The sequence below is a fragment of the Phragmites australis genome, chromosome 8, assembly GCF_958298935.1.
Source record: "Phragmites australis chromosome 8, lpPhrAust1.1, whole genome shotgun sequence".
In the NCBI taxonomy this organism is placed as follows: Eukaryota; Viridiplantae; Streptophyta; class Magnoliopsida; order Poales; family Poaceae; genus Phragmites; species Phragmites australis.
In genome coordinates, this window is record NC_084928.1 from 4739809 (window position 1) to 4760878 (window position 21070).

Sequence of the window (21070 nt, forward strand, 5' to 3'; positions counted from 1 at the left end):
GTAACACTTTTTAGAATACCATCTTTTAGAAGCTAAAAAAATTCTATAGACTAGTTTCTGATTCCTATTAATAATAACATTTTTTGTTAGCTTTTACTTCTAGAAACAAATTGTTTAGCACAGCTTTCTGCATCTAAATAGTAGTTTTTGCCATTGCCGGCAGACAACCGAACAGCGAGCGGAACAGAGCAGCCAAAAACTCATCGAAGTCTAGATGCGTGGATAGCTTCCAGCACACTCTTAGCCACCACGCGTTCAAGGCAACTGGCGTTGTATGTTCGATGTAGTATTTTCATGCTTCCCAGGCAAGAGTATAACCCCAGTGATGTATATTATTTTGAAGACTTAACAGAAATAGAGACGCTAGTAGAGACTTCTTAATCATTCAGGGCATGTTTGGATGGATCGAGATGCAGTTACTCAAGAGACTCTAGAAGACCGGAAAGAAAAATGACAAGTAGTTCAAATCCCCTCTTCACACACATGACACGTGGCATCAAAAACAATTCTTATGTGCTACTATACAAACTTTAGTTTGATCAACAATGGGAAATGTTCAAGCTAAGCATACATACATTCTTTAGTCACGCTCACGCACATCCTGATACTTAGGACTTGATCAGGTAGAACCTAGCTTATGCACGGTGCAACAAAAGTTTATTCTTATTAAACGCTTGTTACTTGCCGACAGGGAAGAATATACCACTTCTCATGGTAGTTAGCAATTGACATAGTAAGTAGTTTCTATGACCTTGACTCTCTTTTGAGTGGTAATCCAAATTGAAATTCTGAAGCTTCGAGTATTTGAAAGCTAGATTCAGATTTGAATTTCTAACTTCAAGTGTTGAAGTTTCAAGTATTTGAAATCTTCACCCGAAATTTCAGACTTCAGTTATGTGAAGTGTCTATAGTTCATTGTTTTGGACCTCAAATTCCATATTTCAATTCGAAAAGATAAATTGAGAAGTTTGAAATTCATATATCATCTTGGGCTAAATTTAAAGTTTCAAACAAATATTGAAAGCTAAAAAAATTTGACCTCGAAATTAAAACTTGGTAGTGTGGATTTTGAAGTTTTTGGAATTTTCCTGACTTATAAATAAATTGGATGCCTTTTAGTAGGCTCGGATCGATTTCTTTTCTACAAATTGCGCATATCCAAGGGTACAGTAGGTTTTGTAGAAATAAAAAACAAAGACCATTCAAGTAACAAGGTCGTACATACAATTTATGCCAGTTGCTAACTACCGAATATTTTGTGCCCATTGCAAACGAACCTTCCTAGCTATCCTTGTCCTGCATGACATATGATCTATGTACAAGGGTAAATAATATTGTCGATGATTCATCCAAAAGAGTAGTTGCATGTCAATCATGAAATTTATGCAAAGTGATGTGAGGAACTATTTGATCCCTTGGGTTTGTGCTTGCTATCGCTCTGCTTACCACGGCGAATTACAAGTGTGTTTGTCTTTGAATCGAGCGTGTTTATTGTCTCTAAGTCATCGGGACTTGTATTTTATAGCCGATAAAGGGGTACTTTCTAATCATCGGACAATTGTAACCTTTGTGCGGTTTGTTGTTCCATGCGCGCAACGCGCCCCTGCGGTTGAACTGCTTCGGTAGTTCCCCCGGGGTTGTGGACTAACCGCCGAATTTTCCAACATAGTAATTTGAGCGGTTGTTATGTACATGTGGTTACTCGTGTGGCGTATGCAGTTATGTATTGCTATGTTTTTCTTAAGTCAAACTTATATTGAGCAGCTTATTGGGATTTGGTCTCACCTTTAGTCACGGTGGCTAAAGGTGGTTTTCGAGTTCTCTCGGAATCTTTCGAATTTGGAGGCCAAAAGTGGTATCCTATCCTTGTTACATACATGCAACATTTGTTCATTTCAAATTTCATATTTTTAATTCAAAATTAACAATTAGAAATTATAGTAAGTAATCGATATAAAATATTTGGTTATTGCCACTGCTGTTTCTTATTGGCAATAGCGAATGGAATGCCACGCATAGCTTAGCATCCAAGACTTCACAACTAGATTTGGACAATCACGTGACAATCACATTCACATATCCAAAAATAGACAATATAAGTCACCGTATTCGCTAAAATATACAACATAGCGGCGTACTTGCAAATGTAGTACATGTATTCGGCACCTTAAATATCAAAAACCTGATAGGCACCAAAAAAACGATGGGCTCGCCTGTATTTGGCACCTGAGGTGCCGAATATGACGCTGTGCACCGCATTCGGCACATCAGTTATCGAAAACGCCCCTGTATTCAGAAGAGGTGGCTGGGCCAGGTTGACGCCCGGGAGAGAAGGGAAAAGTGAGAGAGGCCGGGAGAGGGAGTTGGGCTGGAGGAAAAGAAAACGGGTCGGCCAGAAGAGAAAAGAAGAGATGGGTTGGGGAATAAAAAGAAAAGAGAGAGGGAGATGGGCTGCTAGGAAAAGAGATTTGAGCCCAGAGAGAGAGGAGAGACAAAGATTTTGAAATTGATTTTAAATTTTGAAATGATTTTTGAATTTGAATTTTGGCTGAAAACTGGGATGTTACAACACGAGGCCTATACTCCCTTTAGGATATTGTTGAACACCTCCGCTATATTCGTTGTCATGATGGTGTACTTAACATGGGATATAATAATTTTAGAGGGCCTATTTGTATAAGTGAAATGTACGAGATGTCGCATAGAGGGGGGATGAATAGGCGATTCCTGAAATTTAAAAACTTGACAACGGATTACTCGATCCAGATGCTCTGGGTTATATAGAGTCCAGATACTCCAGCCTTATCCGGATAGTCCTGATTATACAGGAAAATGAAACTAAAGAACTGTTGAGTAAATCTAAGTGATTCTAAAGGTTACTACAGGTTCTAAAGGATGTCTAAGTGCCTTATCACCAACACCCTGCAGTCACAAGCACACAGACAAGTAGATCGGGAAAATCCTCAAATATTAACTAAAACAAGTAAATGTGCAATAAAATGAAGTGCATAAGAATTTGATCCCAAAGTTCGGTCACTTCACAAAGAGGTGCCTACGTCCCCGTTGAGAAGCTCACAAAGAGTCAGGTCTTTTTTAACTCTTTCCTCTCCCAAACGACCACAAAGATCAAGCGAGGGTTCTTACTCAAATCAACGAGGGTAATACAAACTTCCCGGGACACTCTACAAATTTAGGTGCTCTCCGGGTGACACCTTGCCGTCTATGAGCTCACAGCTCCAAGAGAAAAGAATGTGAATCAAAAGCTCGTTGATGACCTCAAGTGCTCAAGAGTGGAATTTTTGCTTTCTAGCACTCAAACTCACTTCCCAAAACCAAATATCCAAATCTTGCACAAATTTGAGCTCTAGAGGAGTTAGGAGGGCTATTGAATGGCTTTGAAAGTATTTGTCCACGAGTTGATTCATCAGCACCTCAACAAAGGGGGTGAGGGGTATTTATAGCTCACTTCAAAAAACTAGCCGTTATAGTCTATTTTGAACTGACCCGGAGTATCCGGGTTCACCCGAAGACTCTGGGTAACATCAGATGACTCAAGCAAATACACTGTCCGGAGCCTCTCCGGAGGGTCCGGAGACATCAGAACCTGGAGTATCTGAGCCAACCTGGAGACTCCGGATTAAGCACTTAAGGCCAAACCGAGACTCTCTGGCGGAGTCTCACTCGGAGACTCTGGCCACGAACAGAACACCAGAGTATCCGGGTTAACCCGGAGACTCCAGGTTAAGCACACAAGGCTCGGAGTCTCACATGAAGGCTCCAGCCACAAACAGAACCCCGGAGTATTCGGGTTCACTCGGAGACTCCGGGTTGAGTTTCTTAGACTCAAACCGAGACTCTCTGGCGGAGTCTCACTCGCAGACTCCGGCTGACTGAACAGAGTTCGGAGTATCCGGGTTAATCCGAAGACTTTGGGCTCAGACAACAAAAACTATTTTTCGGTGTCCGTGAGTGATTGTGTGGATATTTTGAGCACTGAGACATCTTCAAGACTATCAACATGCATCTCTCTTGATAGTACAGCTATCCTTAACTCAAATTCAAAATAAAATAAATTTAAACCTATTGAGTAACTATACGCCGCTTCTCTTTCTTTTTGAGGGACGCCAACATCTCTTATCTTAACCAATGGGACTTGAAACCTGTTCATGACTTCAGCAAACTCATTGTTCCCTTAATCATTTGTCATCAATAAGCCAAAACTCACGTAGGGGGTCTAGATGCACTTTCAATAAGAAATGGTATAATATGATCATTAAAATTCTATGTGTCAACGTGGTATTGTGACTGTCATGAATTAGGGCCTGACGCTCCACTGGCTTTCGCGCTTTCCATTAGCTAAACGTAGCACGTGAACGGCTAACGATATTTTGTCCCTCAACCATTTTCATTCACAGATAGTCCTCTTGTGCTTGTTGCTCTGCTATCATCTTGCAAGTGATCTTATTTAACTCTCTTCATATCTCGTTGAACTTCGGCTATTGGTTCTGCAAATATAACCCTTTGAATCTCTTTACAAGAGACTTGGTACAATACCTTGTGTACAAGTTCGCTCCCAAATGTCGCATGCACAATCTTCTCTCCACATTAGGCTATGAATGGAGTAGTTTGTGCTATCATGCAACACGTCCAACGCATGCATAAGGCACTTGTTGTGGTCTGAGATGATGCAAACTCATTCCCTATTGCCCAGGACACATGTCCTCACCAAGGTGAGGAACCACAACTAGCTATCATTGTTCTCACTCTCAATCATTGCAAAGACAAGAGAAATGATATGATTATTTGCATCTGCCGCTATCGCTTTCATAAGGGTACCATGTTACCTGCCACTCATAAATGTTGCATCCATGCATACAACCGGCTTGCATATTTGAAAGCTTCGATGCATTATCCAAAGGACTATAATAACCTAATGAGGTATCTGTCAGTGGTGCTATATGACCCATCCTCTAGCTTGATGGGCTCATCCGTCATGGCCCACTTAGTCCCTGGATTCGTCATAGTAATCTTCTACAGTAGCATCAGAGCATAGTTGTAAGACTCATCGAAACTTCCAAATAGCATTTTTAGCGCCTTCTGTTTTGCTCGTCACGCGGTGTGGTAATTGATCAGCATACCTATCTTAGTCTGCACCTCCTCTATAATAGATTTTAGCGACAAACAAATGTTTGTGCCAACAAAGGTGACGAGGAGTTGGGCTATGAACCTCGCATCAACGACGTGCCTCATTCCTAATAGCCTCTTCATTGGATGTATCTAGGGGGTGTGTCTACTGATCACAAAATAGTTATCATATTTTGGCTTATGTGCTCGTACGAAGTAAGGACAATTCGGGTGCTTGAGACACTTAACCTCATACTCCGTAGGGTTAGACCAGGCGTACTTGTGATCCCTTCTTGTCATTACAGCATAGTTGCTAATAAAGTAGATGACCTCCCCTTGTTACGAAACTATTACCCGACTTAGATGTCGCTATTTTAGTATCTTTAGTTAGATAAGGTGTTATACTCAACGACGGCACCACAGAAGTACTTCATCGTCAGCACTGGGTCATCTTTGCCAGCAGATTCTTCATCCCCTCTACCACTGACTTTATTATCCATGCATCCTGCATCTACCTCAGAAGGGTCCACTCTAGCTCCCTCTCTACCGGAACTGTCCTCCCTGACATGCCCTTCATCCTCTTCATGCATCACTTGCTAGCCTGATTCTTCCACGGTAGTTATTGCATCACCTTGCACTAGTCATGGTACTATGTTTACGTACACCCACATATCAAAGTTCTTCTCCAATGCATTGCATGAGTACAAAACACATACGTTGTTTTTTCTCATCTCGAATAACGTATGGACAACGACCAAGCTATTTGGAACAAGCCGTGGCCACAAACCCTCCAAGACAATAGTATAGATTTGCTAGTTCAAATACAAAAGGCTCATAACATATGATTTCAGACTATCTAGGTCATTAGATACCTTAGCCGAACTCTCTATGTGCTGGCAGATCTGAATTGTTACGAGTCTCTCATATAAACCTACGAGACGTTCTCTGTAATAAATATGGAAAGTCATACCAAAATAAAGTTACATATAATGAAATAACTACTTATATATATATATACATGGTATACAACTAATTACATCCCTCGATAAATAATAAATTAATTCACAATGTAAATTAAATAGTACAATACTTAACAATGCTAAATATTTAAATAATTAACAATGCTAATTAAATCATTAATATTGAATTTAAATGAAATAATTAATAATTAAGATTGAATTAAAATATTAATTAAACATGCTTACACACTATTCATCCATCATTCACATCACATCTCATCCCTCACCATCTCTCCAGTCACACAACTGTTCGGTGCGACCACTATTTTATTGGATTGAATTAAAATACTAATTAAACAACCCCACACCACTATTAATTAAAAATTTTAATTTAAATTTTTGTTAAAGCATTGTAATTTTAATCGAATCTTTCTGTCCAACCTAACTTTTTTGAATCTTTCTGAAATTTAGTTTTTTCCTTTATTTTTCTCTCTTTTCTCTGATTGCATCGACACCTACTTACACCTATGAAGAGTATACATGCACTAGGCCATCACGCTACACCACTACTAGCAGAAAGTATCACCAGTAGCCCATCATATTATTAAACTAATTAAATAATCTAATTAAATTGACTAGTCAATTCACACTAATTACTATTATACAATATACTTACTCTGGCTAAGCAAATAATTACTATTATATAAATTCACGTTAATTAGTATTATACAAATTTACATTAATTACTATTACACTGACTAAGCAAATAATCAAACTAAGCAAATAATTAAACAAATGTAATCGAATGGATTAAACAATCTACCTCCTCTAATTACTTTTATTGCTGCAAGTATTAATTAAATACATAATTTAAGTACTTATTGTAACTCGTGTTGCTGCTGCTTTTCGTCTCGGGCTGATTCTCCTCTTCTTGCGCTGCTGCTATTCCTCACCTCAAGTTGCTTCTACTCTCTTTATGCTACTGCTCCTTCTCGCCTCATGTTGCTTCTCCTCTTCTCGCGCTACTACTACTCCTCACCCTGCGTTGCTGTTCCTCACCTCGCACTGCTTCTTTTTTGCTCGCGCTGCGGCTTTTTACCACGTCTCTCTCATCTTATAGAGAAACACGGTAGCGCAAAGGCTAAAAGTCGCGGGGACAAAACACGGCATGAAGGGACTAACAAGACAAAAGTGAAAGCAAGAGGACAAACAGATGCGACGTGAAGGGACGTGAGCACCATGCCTGACCTATATTTGGCAACCGAATACGATATTGTTCATAGTATTCGGTACCTCATGTGTCGAATACATGCAAACATATCATTTTTCAGTGCTCAGATATCGAAATCGATTTTTCAGTGTTTGAAGTGCCGAATATAGATACTTAATTTACAAATATGTCAATATATTATTTATTTTAATAAATACGATAGCATATATTATTTATTTTTCGATTTTGCTTGGAGACCTGCCATGAGCCAACCACAATCCACATTCCACACGCACATCTATAGCCACGTTGCACTCATGCTGTCTTGCAACTGTGTACGTAGGCCGTAGCGCTGGAGCAATGGACTACACCACCTCCAGGCGCGCGAGCTCCTCGCCGAACACCTTCCTGAAATCCGGCATGCTCTCCGGCTCCAGCGACAGCACGAGCGCGAGGGCGCCGTCCTTCTCCGGCACGTTCATCACGTAGACGAAGCCGCTGTAATACATGAGCGCCGGCCCCATGAACGCCGGCGTGCCCCACCCGAAGTCGGCCTTGTACAGCGGCATGCCCATCCAGCTGATGGCGCGGAGATGCGCCCGCGATATGCCACTCCTCGGCAGGTTCATGGCGTCAACTCCCTCCAGGTAGTCCACCAGGGACCGCGCGTAGTCCTCGCCCTGGCTCGTCACTGCGAGCGCCCGGCGCGCGGCGTAGCCGACTGAGTTGAACATAATCTCCCCGGCCGTGGCGGAGACCGACGTGCGGATCACCGCGTTGCCGAAGTAGCCCGGCGGGAGCGGCGGGTCAAGGCGCGCGCGCATGTCGATCATGGAGTAGAGCCGCGTCTCCGCCTCGGGAGGTAGCGCCCGCGCGCGGCACGCGCACTGCCACACGAGCGCGACTACGGCGCGGAACGTGGACGCCCCCACGCACCGTGCCTTCAGCGCGCTCACCTGGCCCTTGGTCATGGTGATGATGGCGCTCGCGTACGTGGACGCGGCGACGGCGTCCACCGGCCCGGGCTCGGGCTTGTACTCCGTGTGGTCGTACAGTACAGTGCTCGTCGAGCGCGCGGCGAGCAGCTTGTAGTCGAAGCACGGCGGCACCGGCGCGTTCAGGGTGGCCCCACGGGCAATGCTCGCCCACGTCTCGAAGAAATGCGAGGCTCCCCGCGCGTCGACGACAGAGTGGTGCATCGCCTGGCCGAGCACGACGCCGCCGCACCGTAGGTACGTGACCTGCAGGAACAGCAGCGCGCACGGCGGGTTCGGTTCGGGCGTCGAGGGCACGAACAGGTCGCGCATCTCGCGGCACGGCACGAACTCGCTCATCAGGTCGTCGAGCACGTAGTCCGACCGCGCGGTCACGAAGACCACACCCTCGCCGGTGCAGTCGACCTGGACGCGCCCGTCGCCGTCTAGCCCGAGGCGGCCGGCGAGCGGGTAGAACACGACCAGCGCCCTGGCGAGGCTGTCCTTGACGGCGTCGGCCGCGAAGAAGCCCGGCTCACCGTTGGGCCGGTAGAAGTAGACCGTGGGCGTGTACCCGCGGCGCGCGGCGAGGTCCAGGTTGGACAGCCAGATGCCTCCCGCCGGCGTCTCCTCGGCCGGGACGACCACCTCCGACGTCAAGACCTCAACCGTCGCCATTGCCTCCTCACAAGCTAGCACACTTGTGGTGCTGAGCAGCTGGTGTTGGTTTCTTGCGAGCATTTCGTCGGTTTAAATAGGGGTGTGTGAGGAGTGAGGAGTGAGGCGGAGGGCGCGCGGTTGGGCTGCTGACAGCGTCGTCCTCAGCCATGTGAAATAGCTGACTGGTTAGACTGGAGATGCTTTAGCATTGAGTGTTCTACAGCAGCTTGCACGTCTCTGTCTCCGGACGAGGAGTGAAAGTCTGAGTGCTGACAACGTCGTCCGCAGCCGTGGGAAATAGCTGACTGGTTAGCATTGTGTGTTCTACAGCAGCTGGCACCCGATATTTTTGAATTGTTAATGGGGAGTGAGTGAGACGGCGACCTCGACATGAGACGGCGACCTCGACTGACCTTGACTCCGGTGGTCCGGCTCTTGGCTGGACAACCTACAGAGCCTAAGGCTGTCCATGAGGAGGCCGAGGAGGTGAGGAGAATTCACGGCAAGATCGAGATGAGGAAGATGTTAGATAGCTTGGTCCTGGTGCCGTCGAGGTTGTCGGTTGAGTCTGGGCGGTCTACTTCTTCTCGTGCCATCGGAGAAGACGAGGAGGACGACGGGTGGACACATAAATTCTTAGATGTATCACATAAAAATAAGCGAAGTGAATCTAAGAAGTCACAAATCAATAAATAAGAAATAAAATATTCGACTATGGTGTGAGAACCTCTCTGTAGACGATGTTCTTAGTGCATATCCCACTCTGCTTTGAGTGCTTCTTATATTTCTTATCGTCGTCCAGGACGGTGAGGATCTTGATATTCCTTCGAGCAGTGGCTCTAGATAGCACGACGTATAGCTGACAATGAGAGAACACTGGCTGGAGGAGGTACACGTCGACGTTCAGGATAGTCTATCCCTGTACCTTGTTGATTGTCATAGCGAAACTGAGCCTAACAGGAAACTGCTTCCGCTTAAATCGGAAAGGGAACATCTTATCATCAGAGGGATATAGGGGGCTCGAGGCAGGAAAATCCTCTTCCCAGCATACTGCCCGAGCACAATCTCTGCATCAATAGTATTTTTTTTAACCCCGGACCAGAAGCCTTATCCTGTTGCAAAGTTCATTGGCGGGGTTAATATTTCTGAGTAGTATGACAAGATAGTTAACCTTGAGCTTCAGCACATGCGGAAGCAACCCGTTTGGCGTCAGAGAGTTAAGGAATTCCAGGGTAGTAGTTGTGAGGGTCATCTTCAGCGCGATCAAAGTTATGGTACACCATCTCACCCTCGAAAATGACCAATCATCTTTATATTAATTGTATTACGAACTCGTTTCGTGTGGACAGGATAACTCTTAACGTGATGGAGTTTCGATCATCTAGTTTAGCTATCTATAAGTTTATCAAAGTCTACATCCTTTTCTGTATATTGCACATATATATCATAAAAAGATATATTTTACTATCACCATCAGTCTTCTAATATTTCACAAATTATAAGTCACTGTAAATCCTCTTGTTACACGTGAGCTCTAGATGTCACATACTCTCCCACAGTCAGAATCTGCACAACGTCAAATAAACTATTTGATATCCTGACTTTCTCGATCTGAAATCGCGCAGGAGACCGGTGAGTTTCTCGCGCGAAGACCTAGCAGCAACACTACTCAACAGTATGCAACAGTGCGATTCACAGGCTTGCTTCAGACGTGCAGCACAGGAACCGATGTGTACCAAGGTACGAGGATCGAGACCCCAACAGAAAACCGCGGCCTCCCTGAAAGCTGCTGACGTGCGGTTGCGAGCGCTGGACAGCAGGCGGCTTCAGCTTTGTGGCTGCAGCGACAGGAACGGATGGCCCGCAGGATTCACAAATTCATTGGAAACCACTCAACATTTGCGGTTTTCGACGAATTTGGTTAGCACCACGTTTAGAATGCAACCGTATTTTGATTTGATTCAAATTTAAAATTTAAAAAATAAAAAATTTAACAAATTCATCTAGTTTCTACTAAATTTTACCGAATTTGTACCGGTATTCGTAAATTTCAGAGAATTTGCCAGCCACTGCATTTTGGTGGCTGAACGAATTTGTAAACCTTGATGGCCCGCTGCTTCACGCCCGAGACGTGACCCGACGTGCACTCAGCGATGGCTAATCTAGAGGAGCGGCACAGGTGAGGCCCGACAACGCGAGGGAAAAAAAAACTAAACTACTCTAACGTAGATGTAGGGATGGGTGTGGAGCAATTTATAGATCAACTCTAGTTTAACTTACATAACTAACTTATAAATATAGAATGGAAAAATTGTCAGATTAGTTGATTAAATTTCACTAGAGGAGATCCATAAATATCCATTAGTGCTCTATCCCCATCCCTATCTAGATGCAAAAAGAACTAGAAAACGAAAAGGATGATTATGTAGTTTGGCATGTGCTATATATATATACTGGTGTGCGCCTTTATTTCCAAATTGGCTTGCTATTAATTACTTGGTTAAATCCTTAATTAACAGCTGAATTAATTAAATAATTAACCATCCGGCTAATTAACCACTCAATTAATGCGATTAATCCAAAACCCTTAAACCTGTCAAATCTTGTCATCAACACCATTTTGCTACATATTTTTTATAATAAAATTGATCACATTTTATATTTTGTGGTAAGAAAATTAGTCACCTAATCTTAGACAAAGTTTGAAAAATAACTTCATTTATGACAAGCGGGTCATGTGACAAGCTATAGTTGTGGCAGCAAATAAACATTGACAACTAAAATCGCAACTTGATCTGATTATATGAACTGTAGCTATACAAGAGGCACCCATATTTGTACCATCACAGCAATTAACAATGGAAGTCAGAGACCCTAACTGTGGATACTTGATCAAGTATGGGCCACGTCGAGAGGTGGTGTTTTGTGGGACAAGAAATATGGCCGACGCTATAAGGGTAAGGGGCCGGTGGCAGCAGCAGGAATCTATCAACCTCACAGAGTCTCCTTTTTGCAAAAAGAAAAGTTTGGTAAGAATCGGTTTTATTTGGTTAGAGATATGGTTTGAGTTAGTTTCTAATTTAGCATGAGATAAATTAGAAATATTAGGATTTAAAATCGGATTGTAATTGTATTCTCCTCACTATATAAGAAAAGAATAAAACAACAAATTAGAAGTACTATCTTCCTCCTATTTCTCTCCCTACCAATCGACCTCCTTCCCCTCTAGCCCTTCTTCTCCAGCAACACCACAACGGGGAGATGGCGTAGAGATTGATCTCGCCCTCCCGTCAACTACAATTACTACCTCCGTAACCCTCCACCAGGCACCAGCCATAACAGGTGGTGTAGCCTAAGGTAGGGTTCCAACTAAATATGTGGTGGTAAACTCCTTTTCCTTTATTTAAGAACATACAGGAAGATGAAATCCAAAGGGCGGAAAACTGAAAAGGGGACGTGAAAGTATTGGGAGACTATCAATAGCTGGATGTAGATTGGAGAGTATCTAAGGGTGTAGAAAGAGAAAGAACAGATGAGGTAACTAGAGAGAGGCGAGCCCTTATTAGTTGGGGAACTCAAATATTATATTTTGAAAGCGGCTAAATCCTATATTTTTACTTTTCATACCATCTATCTGCTACTTAAAAAACAGTTACCTACACAGTTGTTGCCGGAGAAGATTATATATGTTTCTAATATTCAAAATAAAATTTGTAATTCCGCGTTTGCAAATTATGAAAAGTGTAATTCTAAAATAATGCTATCTACTTTTCCACCAGCTTATAATACTTATGTGCTTTTAAAATTTCTAGCCCGTGCACTAAGGCTACTTCCAATACAAACAATGTCTTAGTCTTTCATATCATTTAGATACTATTGTAAATATAAACTCTCACAATACTTAGTGTTTATTAGTGAGACCGATCAGTAAATATAGATATTATTTGTGGAAACTATATTCATCCTAGTGCATTGTTTTGCCTATGTCTTACCTATTGAATTGTGTGCTTAAGTTTCAATGCATTTTTTAGGTGTGTGCTTAAGTTTCAATGCATTTTTTAGCTATTTCTTTATGTTGAATTTTGTACCTAGCTTGTTTCTCATAAAAGACACTAGCTTCTTCTCCCTTTCTTTAATCAATTGCTACATCATCTTTTATCCTATTTGAAATACCAGTTAATGTCTAAGACACAACTTTGACGCTTGGTTGCTCAGGTGACACTGTCCTGATAGATCCATGAGATTCTCGTACAGTCGTACTGATCCGGAACACCGCATGCACCAGCCGTGGCGCTTGGTGGAGCTGCCAAGTCTGCTTGCGTCCTCCTGTTTGACTGCCGTGGTCTCGGACCGTGAAACTTACGCTAGGGCCTAATTTTACAGAATTTGTCCTCTTCACTGAGGTACCGGTAATTTTTAAATTTCAGTTGCTAACATTCGTCTCAAAAGCAGGGACAGAATTCTGAAGGTTGCAATGATCGGCCACCAGAACGAAAGATTTGGGGCGAGAAGAGGGAAGATTCAAGGATGTAAAGGAGCTTTCTGCATTTTTTAAGGCTGGAGACGGCAGAGGCTAGAGAAGCCTAACTCATGAAGCAAGGCTGGAAGGATCCCTAAGAAGTTTTGCATTCAGCTGCCGAAGAAAATTGACGATGGCAACACCATCACGCTCCAGAAGCACTCTGCTACGTGCATTTGAACAGCTTTTTAGCTTGAAAATCAATTTTTATAAAAATGAATTGTTTTATTATGGGAAGACTAAAAAGTATAAGAAACTATACTCACATGTGTTTGAGTGTGAGATGGGAAACTATCCCTTTAGATATCTTGACATCCCTATGCATATCAGGAAATTGAGTAATAAGGATTGGCGAATAATTGAGGATAGATTTCAGAAGAAATTGAGTAGCTGTAAAGGCAAACTTTTGACTGTTAGGGGTCGCTTAGTACTGATTAATTCAATTTTAAGTAGCATTGTGATATACATGTTATTCTTTTTTGAGATTCCTCGCGGAATTCTTAAGAAATTGGATTACTATAGATCACGTTTCTTTTGGCAAAGCATTGAGCACAGGAAAAAGTACCGTCAGGTGAAGTGCGGAATCTTATGTAGACCTAAAGATCAGGGTGGTTTAGGAATAAAGAATATTGATGTCCAGAACAAATGCTTGCTTAGTAAATGGTTTTTCAAGCTTATGAATGAAGATGGGACGTGGAAACAATTTAAAGAATAAAACGATAGGAGAAGTGACATGGAAACCTGGTGATTCTCACTTTTGGTCAGGCCTTATGAAGATCAAAGATCAATTCTTAAGATTGGGATCTTTTCATCTCAATAACGGTACTTGAATTAGATTTTAGGAAGATACTGGGCTTGGCAAATCAAGTCTCCGAGATCTTTATCCACATCTATATGTTTCTAATATTCAAAATAAAATTTGTAATTTCGTGTTTGCAAATTATGAAAAGCGTAATTCTAAAATAATGCTATCTACTTTTCCACCAGCTTATAATACTTATGTGCTTTTAGAATTTCTAGCCCGTGCACTAAGGCTACTTCCAATACAAACAATATTTTAGTCTTTCATATTATTTAGATACTATTGTAAATATAAACTCTCACAATACTTAGTGTTTATTAGTGAGACTGATCAGTAAATATAGATATTACTTGTGGAAACTATATTCATCCTAGTGCATTGTTTTGCCTATATCTTACCTATTGAATTGTGTGCTTAAGTTTCAATGCATTTTTAGCTATTTCTTTATGTTGAATTTTGTACCTAGCTTGTTTCTCATAAAAGACACTAGCTTCTTCTCCCTTTCTTTAATCAATTGCTACATCATCTTTTATCCTATTTGAAATACCAGTTAATGTCTAAGACACAACTTTGACGCTTGGTTGCTCAGGTGACACTGTCCTGATAGATCCATGAGATTCTCGTACAGTCGTACTGATCCGGAACACCGCATGCACCAGCCGTGGCGCTTGGTGGAGCTGCCAAGTCTGCTTGCGTCCTCCTGTTTGACTGCCGTGGTCTCGGACCGTGAAACTTACGCTAGGGCCTAATTTTACAGAATTTGTCCTCTTCACTGAGGTACCCGTAATTTTTAAATTTCAGTTGCTAACATTCGTCTCAAAAGCAGGGACAGAAATTCTGAAGGTTGCAATGATCGGCCACCAGAACGAAAGATTTGGGGCGAGAAGAGGGAAGATTCAAGGATGTAAAGGAGATTTCTGCATTGTTTAAGGGTGGAGACGGCAGAGGCTAGAGAAGCCTAACTCATGAAGCAAGGCTGGAAGGATCCCTACGAAGTTTTGCATTCAGCTGCCGAAGAAAATTGACGATGGCAACACCATCACGCTCCAGAAGCACTCTGCTATGTGTATTTGAGCAGCTTTTTAACTTAAAAATTATTTTTTATAAAAATAAATTGTTTTATTATGGGAAGACTAAAAAGTCTAAGAAACTATACTCACATGTGTTTAAGTGTGAGATGAGAAACTATCCCTTTAGATATCTTGGCATCCCTATGCATTTCAGGAAGTTGAGTAATAAGGATTGGCGAATAATTGAGGATAGATTTCAGAAGAAATTGAGTAGCTGGAAAGGCAAACTTTTGACTGTCGGGGGTTGCTTAGTACTGATTAATTCAATTTTAAGTAGCATTGTGATGTACATGTTATTCTTTTTTTAGATTCCTCGCGGAATTCTTAAGAAATTGGATTACTACAGATCACGCTTCTTTTGGCAAAGCATTGAGCACATGAAAAAGTATCGTATGGTGAAGTGTGAAATCTTATGTAGACCTAAAGACCAGGGTGGCTTAGGAATAAAGAATATTGATGTCCAGAACAAATGCTTGCTTAGTAAATGGCTTTTCAAGCTTATGAATGAAGATGGGACGTGGAAACAATTTAAAGAATAAAATGATAGGAGAAGTGACATGGAAACCCGATGATTCTCACTTTTGGTCGGGCCTTATGAAGGTCAAAGATTAATTCTTAAGATTGGGATCTTTTCATCTCAATAACGGTACTCAAATTAGATTTTAGGAAGATACTTGGCTTGAAAAATTAAGTCTCCGAGATCTTTACCCACATCTATACAGAATAGCCAAAAAGAAAAATATAACTGTTGCAGACGTATTAAAATCAGAACCCTTTAATATATCATTTTGTAGGGCTCTAGTAGGGTGCATTTTAGATGACTGGAATTTTTGTCTCAAAATTGGTTTTTGTGCGCTTAATGATCAAGAGGATGTGTTTAAATGGTCTGCGAAACCGTATGGAACTTTTACGGTACAATCTATGTACAACTTGTTCATGAATCAGGGTTTCCATGGTATATACCATTTTTTTGAATTTAAAAATCCCTTTAAAAATTAAGATTTTCCTTTGTTATTTAATTAGAGGGGTCACTTTCACAAAAGATAACCTTTTTAAGCGAAATTGGCATGGTAGTGTCCAATGTTGTTTTTTAATAGCAAGGAGACTATTCAACACTTGTTTTTCGATTGTCAATTTGCCAAGTTCATTTAGAGAGCGGTGCAGATTGTTTTTGGTATTACACCTCTAAAAAGTATTTCAAATGTTTTTGGTAACTGGTTATGCAAAATGGACCAAAAGTTGAAATCCCAAATTTTGGTTGGGGCAAGTGCTTTATGTTGGGTCATTTGGCTAACCAGGAATAAAATTGTTTTTGAAAAATCAAAGCCAAACACTTACATGCAGGTAATCTTCAGGGGACGCATTGGATCCAATAGTGGTCCTTGCTACAAAAGGAGGACGCAAGATACCAAATGAAGTGGGTGTGCCGTATCCTGGAGACTACGATAATGGAGATTTTCGTCAAACATGGATAGATGTTTACTAGGAGGCTCGGACCTTGAAGTTGCCTTTTGATCATGTTCATATTTGTGTTTGGATCTTTTTAGTTTTGCCATTTGTTGGCCTTTTTTAGCCTACAACTGAAAAGTTATAATAATAGATAGCTGTGTGTATGTCTTGTGCAAAGGCTGAAATAAAATCATTCCCTCGTTAAAAAAGAAGCACTCCGCAGTTAGAGTAAGGGCATGTATTTAAGAATTTTTAAAATTAAATATTTTTATCTCTAAAAGTTTATAAAGCTGGAGCTACGTGTATACCAATAGTATTGTAGTGAGTCATCTTGCTTATGTTTTAAATTAAAAATAGAAGCTTAAGTCATTTCATTTGAGTCTACAATATCAAAATTTGACTGGAGTTGAGAGCCGAAGCTCCAACAAATCTAGCCTAAGCCATCCGTTAGATTTAGAATTGATCCACCAACCACTTTACTAGACAAATAGTACACATATCAGAACACATACAACCCACTTATATCATACTCTACTTAATATATGCACATATGGACATCCTAAACATACACATTACAGATAGATCCTCACCAGTGCACACGTGAAAACAATCCCGTACACACGTGAGCCGATCCAAAGATGGAACCCGGTGAGTGGGGCGAGCCACAACGCACCCACCACCGAGCTATGAGCTGGTTCGCAGGCAGATAGTACTTATGCTCATGCATGATGTCTCCCCGGCCCCCTACTCGGATCCAATGAAATCAAAGAACACAAAAGCACCGACAGCAAAGATACTTAACTGATCATACGTCTGGAACCTACTGAAAAAACAACCCAAAGATATACCATACTACTCTTTTCTAGAGCCATCTGAGTGTTTCTGTAAGAACAATAAAGCTAAACAGGAATTGCATTTGTGCTCCATTGGCATGCTTGGCCACGGTTAGAGGCAGAGCCCAGAGATAGGCCATGGCGCCATGCCATTGCCATGGGTTAGAATAGTGGACCTCGTACGTGTTCGGACCATTTCTTTTCTTTTTGGATGGAGTTTGGTAAGCTCAGGGGTAGACCTAGAAGAGGCCCAGTAAATTCCTGTTTTTCAATAGATTTCAATGAATTTAGATTTTTTTTTCATGAAGTTATAAGAACTCAGCGACTTACATCCCGTTCAATTTTTGGGCTGTGTCCACCCTGCGTAAGCTAGTGATCCTAGAACCATGCCTAAACCCAAAAAAATGTGCCGAAACAACTATGCTAAACCGACCATACATCCAAGACATACACATACCTCTAAATGGCACACTGGGTTGACGACGACCTATGGTGCTGGTGCGGAGCCATGCAGACGCCATGGGATATGGTAAAAATCAGAGTTGTTCCGAGATTGATGCAACCCTAACTAGCTACGGTGAATTCTTCTTCGTGCTGCATTCGATTTGTCCCCTCATCCTTTTCGTGCAAAAGATTCTGGTCCTGGTGCTTTTACAAAAGAGTGCACGGAGACGGAAACACGAAGTTGCACGCCACGCATTTCCTAGTGCGATCCATCTATTGCATGCTCTGATCATCACCTTATCCTCTCTAACACCACAGTACTTGTTGTGACCACCTGGGTGGAGAGGGATGGAAATGATTTCTAGGTCCTGGGTTCCAAGCATGCCGGGTCTGGGTGTACATCCTTAGTTCAGTCGTGTATAGGTTCAAGTCAATTTCAACTTAAATTTTAATATTTATTTCTTTGTATATACAATGCCTATTTAGTTCCTTTTAGGTTGGTCAGTTTTTTTTTCCAGATTTCAACTATACATGGTACATAAATTTAGATGTCTATTTTGTAAAGAACCCGCATCTACAATGGACAGTTACTTTGGCATTGATTAGATTCGCCGTAGTCAGGTGTGTGGAGCAATAGGAGCCATCTCTTAGTATGGTGGCGGCGGCGTTAGGGGATAACTTCATCATTCAAATTCTGGTACCTACGATTTACATGCACGATAGTGTTTTCAATGGTATTATTTGTGCGCGTATGAAAGAGAGTGTGTATGCATAATGGTGTGTGCATGTCACCTTGTAAGCAGAAAAAAGTGTGTGGAACAGAACACCTTGTGCAGATCACCATTTCAGCAAGCAACAAAAGCAACGTCAAATTGGGCCGTAGAGAACGCCAAACTCTCCAAACACCGGTGTTTGCCGATCTGCTAAATAGGCGGAGTGAGAGAAAAGAGTGAGGAAGAAGGAGGGGAGGAAGGAGGAAGGAGAAAGGGGAGGAAAGAGAAGGAGGGAGAGGGGTCAAAGGAAGGAGGAGAGGAGGAGGAAGGAGAAACATCTTTATTGGAAGGTAAATTTTTTTATGTTTTTCTTGTTCGTATAAATAATGTAAAGTAGTTTAGAAATTTAGATATAATTTAAGTATAGTTTAAAAAATTTAGTTTAGTTGTAGAAATTATAGTGTGATGTAAAAATAGAGTTAGGAAATAGTTTAGAAAATGTAGTTATATTGTAGAAATTGTAGCATCGGTGTGAAATAATTAATATTAGGTTATAATTATTAGATAGATACAATATTTACTATAGGATAAATGAGTCGGGAAATAAAATATAGATTTTCTAATGTTATTATAGGTGTAGAATTTAATTTGAGGTATTTGGTAATTGTAGATGTTCATAGAAATAATAAAAATTAGGCTCTAATTATTATACGTATGCAATATTTACTTTATGATATATGAGTCGGGAAGTTAATTATAGAATTTGCAATGGTGTTATAGATGTGCAATTTAATTTGAGGTATCTTTTAGATGTTATACATATTAGATAGATGTAACATATAATTTTATTTGTGACGACATCGACAAGCTAACGATGGGATCAACTTTGGACACGCCGACGGGTACATCCTTCAAACTAACTGCAAATTTTGTATCCGTAATAGTCATTCTCCAACTTAGATGCACCATAATTTTATAGCCACAGTGGGCGGGAGTGTAGGTTTGTTCCGCGTACGAGGCTTTCACAGAGCAATTTGACCACATGCGGCCTGAGATGGTCGTTTGAGAGCCGTACACCACTGACTTGTTGCTCTGACGAGCAGCCGGGCGTGGGATCTCTGCCTGTGCTATAGGGATTTGATGTTTTGGATGACGAGGAAGAAGCTGGTGTTCGCCGTATTCATCGAGGACTACGTCGTGCACCGAGTAATGCGCCAGTTTGGGTGGCGCCAGGAGTTCTCCGTTCTGTTAGGAGACCGCGTTCCTAGTACAGTGCACCCATAAGTTATAATGTTACGTACTTAATCGTATTTGGTTTAATGAAATTGTCTAATTGAAATTACATTATAGGTTTTTGACGATGGGGCCACAGAAGAGCTTAGCTGACCTGACCAACAGGATGCAACACTAGTCTACGTCACGTTCCTGAAAGTGCATCTAAGCCCTTAAGTGAATTTTGGTGATAATGACAAAACAATTAAAGAACTAATGAGTTTTATGAAGTATGAACATGTCTAATTCAATCAAGTGAGAATTTAACACATGGTGATCCCAAAAAACAAAAGTGGCTCATGGATCATATAGTTTTAAATTCATTTATCTATTGAAATTGAGTTTAGGATGTCGTACTATTAAGGGGATACAAAATTTACTTATTGACGTAGAAATAGTGCTCAAAAGATCTAATAACTTATGAGAGACACCTCGAACAGTGCACTTGCATCTAGGTTAACCCTTATGTTGTAAAGATGTGCAAATGTGGAGTGTCCATATTTTTGCGGACAGCCCGTACTTTTATGGAGTTTGGGTTAACTAAGGGTGTGCGAAAGGTCCGCACTTTTGTGGAGTCTCTGTATTTTTGTGGAGAGCCCGCATTCTAATAGTTGTAACGGCTAGTTTTTAGAAGTTGGGTATAAATACCTCATCGCTCCCCCCTTTGGTTGACTCCTACTTTCCTCAAAAAGGGTGAATAGCTTTAGAGCTAAAAGCACTCTCCCCACCTTGCTTTAGCTTAAGATTTGCAAAGTTTTGAGAGTTGGATTGAGAAAGAGATATAGTGCTAGAGAGAACAACTCTAATCTTTGAGCACTCGCTTTCTTTGTTAAGCCGGTGATTTCGTGTTTGTTACTGTCGGAGAGTGAACTCCTGTCGCAGGGATCCCGAGAGACCCCTTTTTAAAGATTCGGCCGGGGGGATGATCCTGAACGAGCTCGTTGGGGAAATAAACGAAAACGGAAATAAATGCAGCGGCTGGTGGTGGGGGAAGATCGACCTAGTGCAAAAGAGATAGATGCACTGGGGTTTAGACAGGTT

General features: G+C 41.5%; 1 protein-coding gene across 1 annotated transcript; it reads right to left on the reverse strand.

The window, feature by feature from the left end:
* Positions 1 to 7420: 7420 nt before the first annotated feature.
* On the reverse strand, positions 7421 to 9014 carry LOC133926376 (hydroxycinnamoyltransferase 4-like). Its single transcript, XM_062372301.1, has one exon. It carries the CDS (start codon positions 9006 to 9008, stop codon positions 7659 to 7661), a length of 1350 nt encoding a protein of 449 aa, XP_062228285.1. The 5' UTR covers positions 9009 to 9014; the 3' UTR covers positions 7421 to 7658.
* Between the last annotated feature and the right edge of the window lie 12056 nt (positions 9015 to 21070).

Excerpts from the sequence above, each read along its gene's own strand:
- LOC133926376 (XM_062372301.1), bottom strand. The coding sequence starts at position 9,008 with ATGCTCGCAAGAAACCAACACCAGCTGCTCAGCACCACAAGTGTGCTA.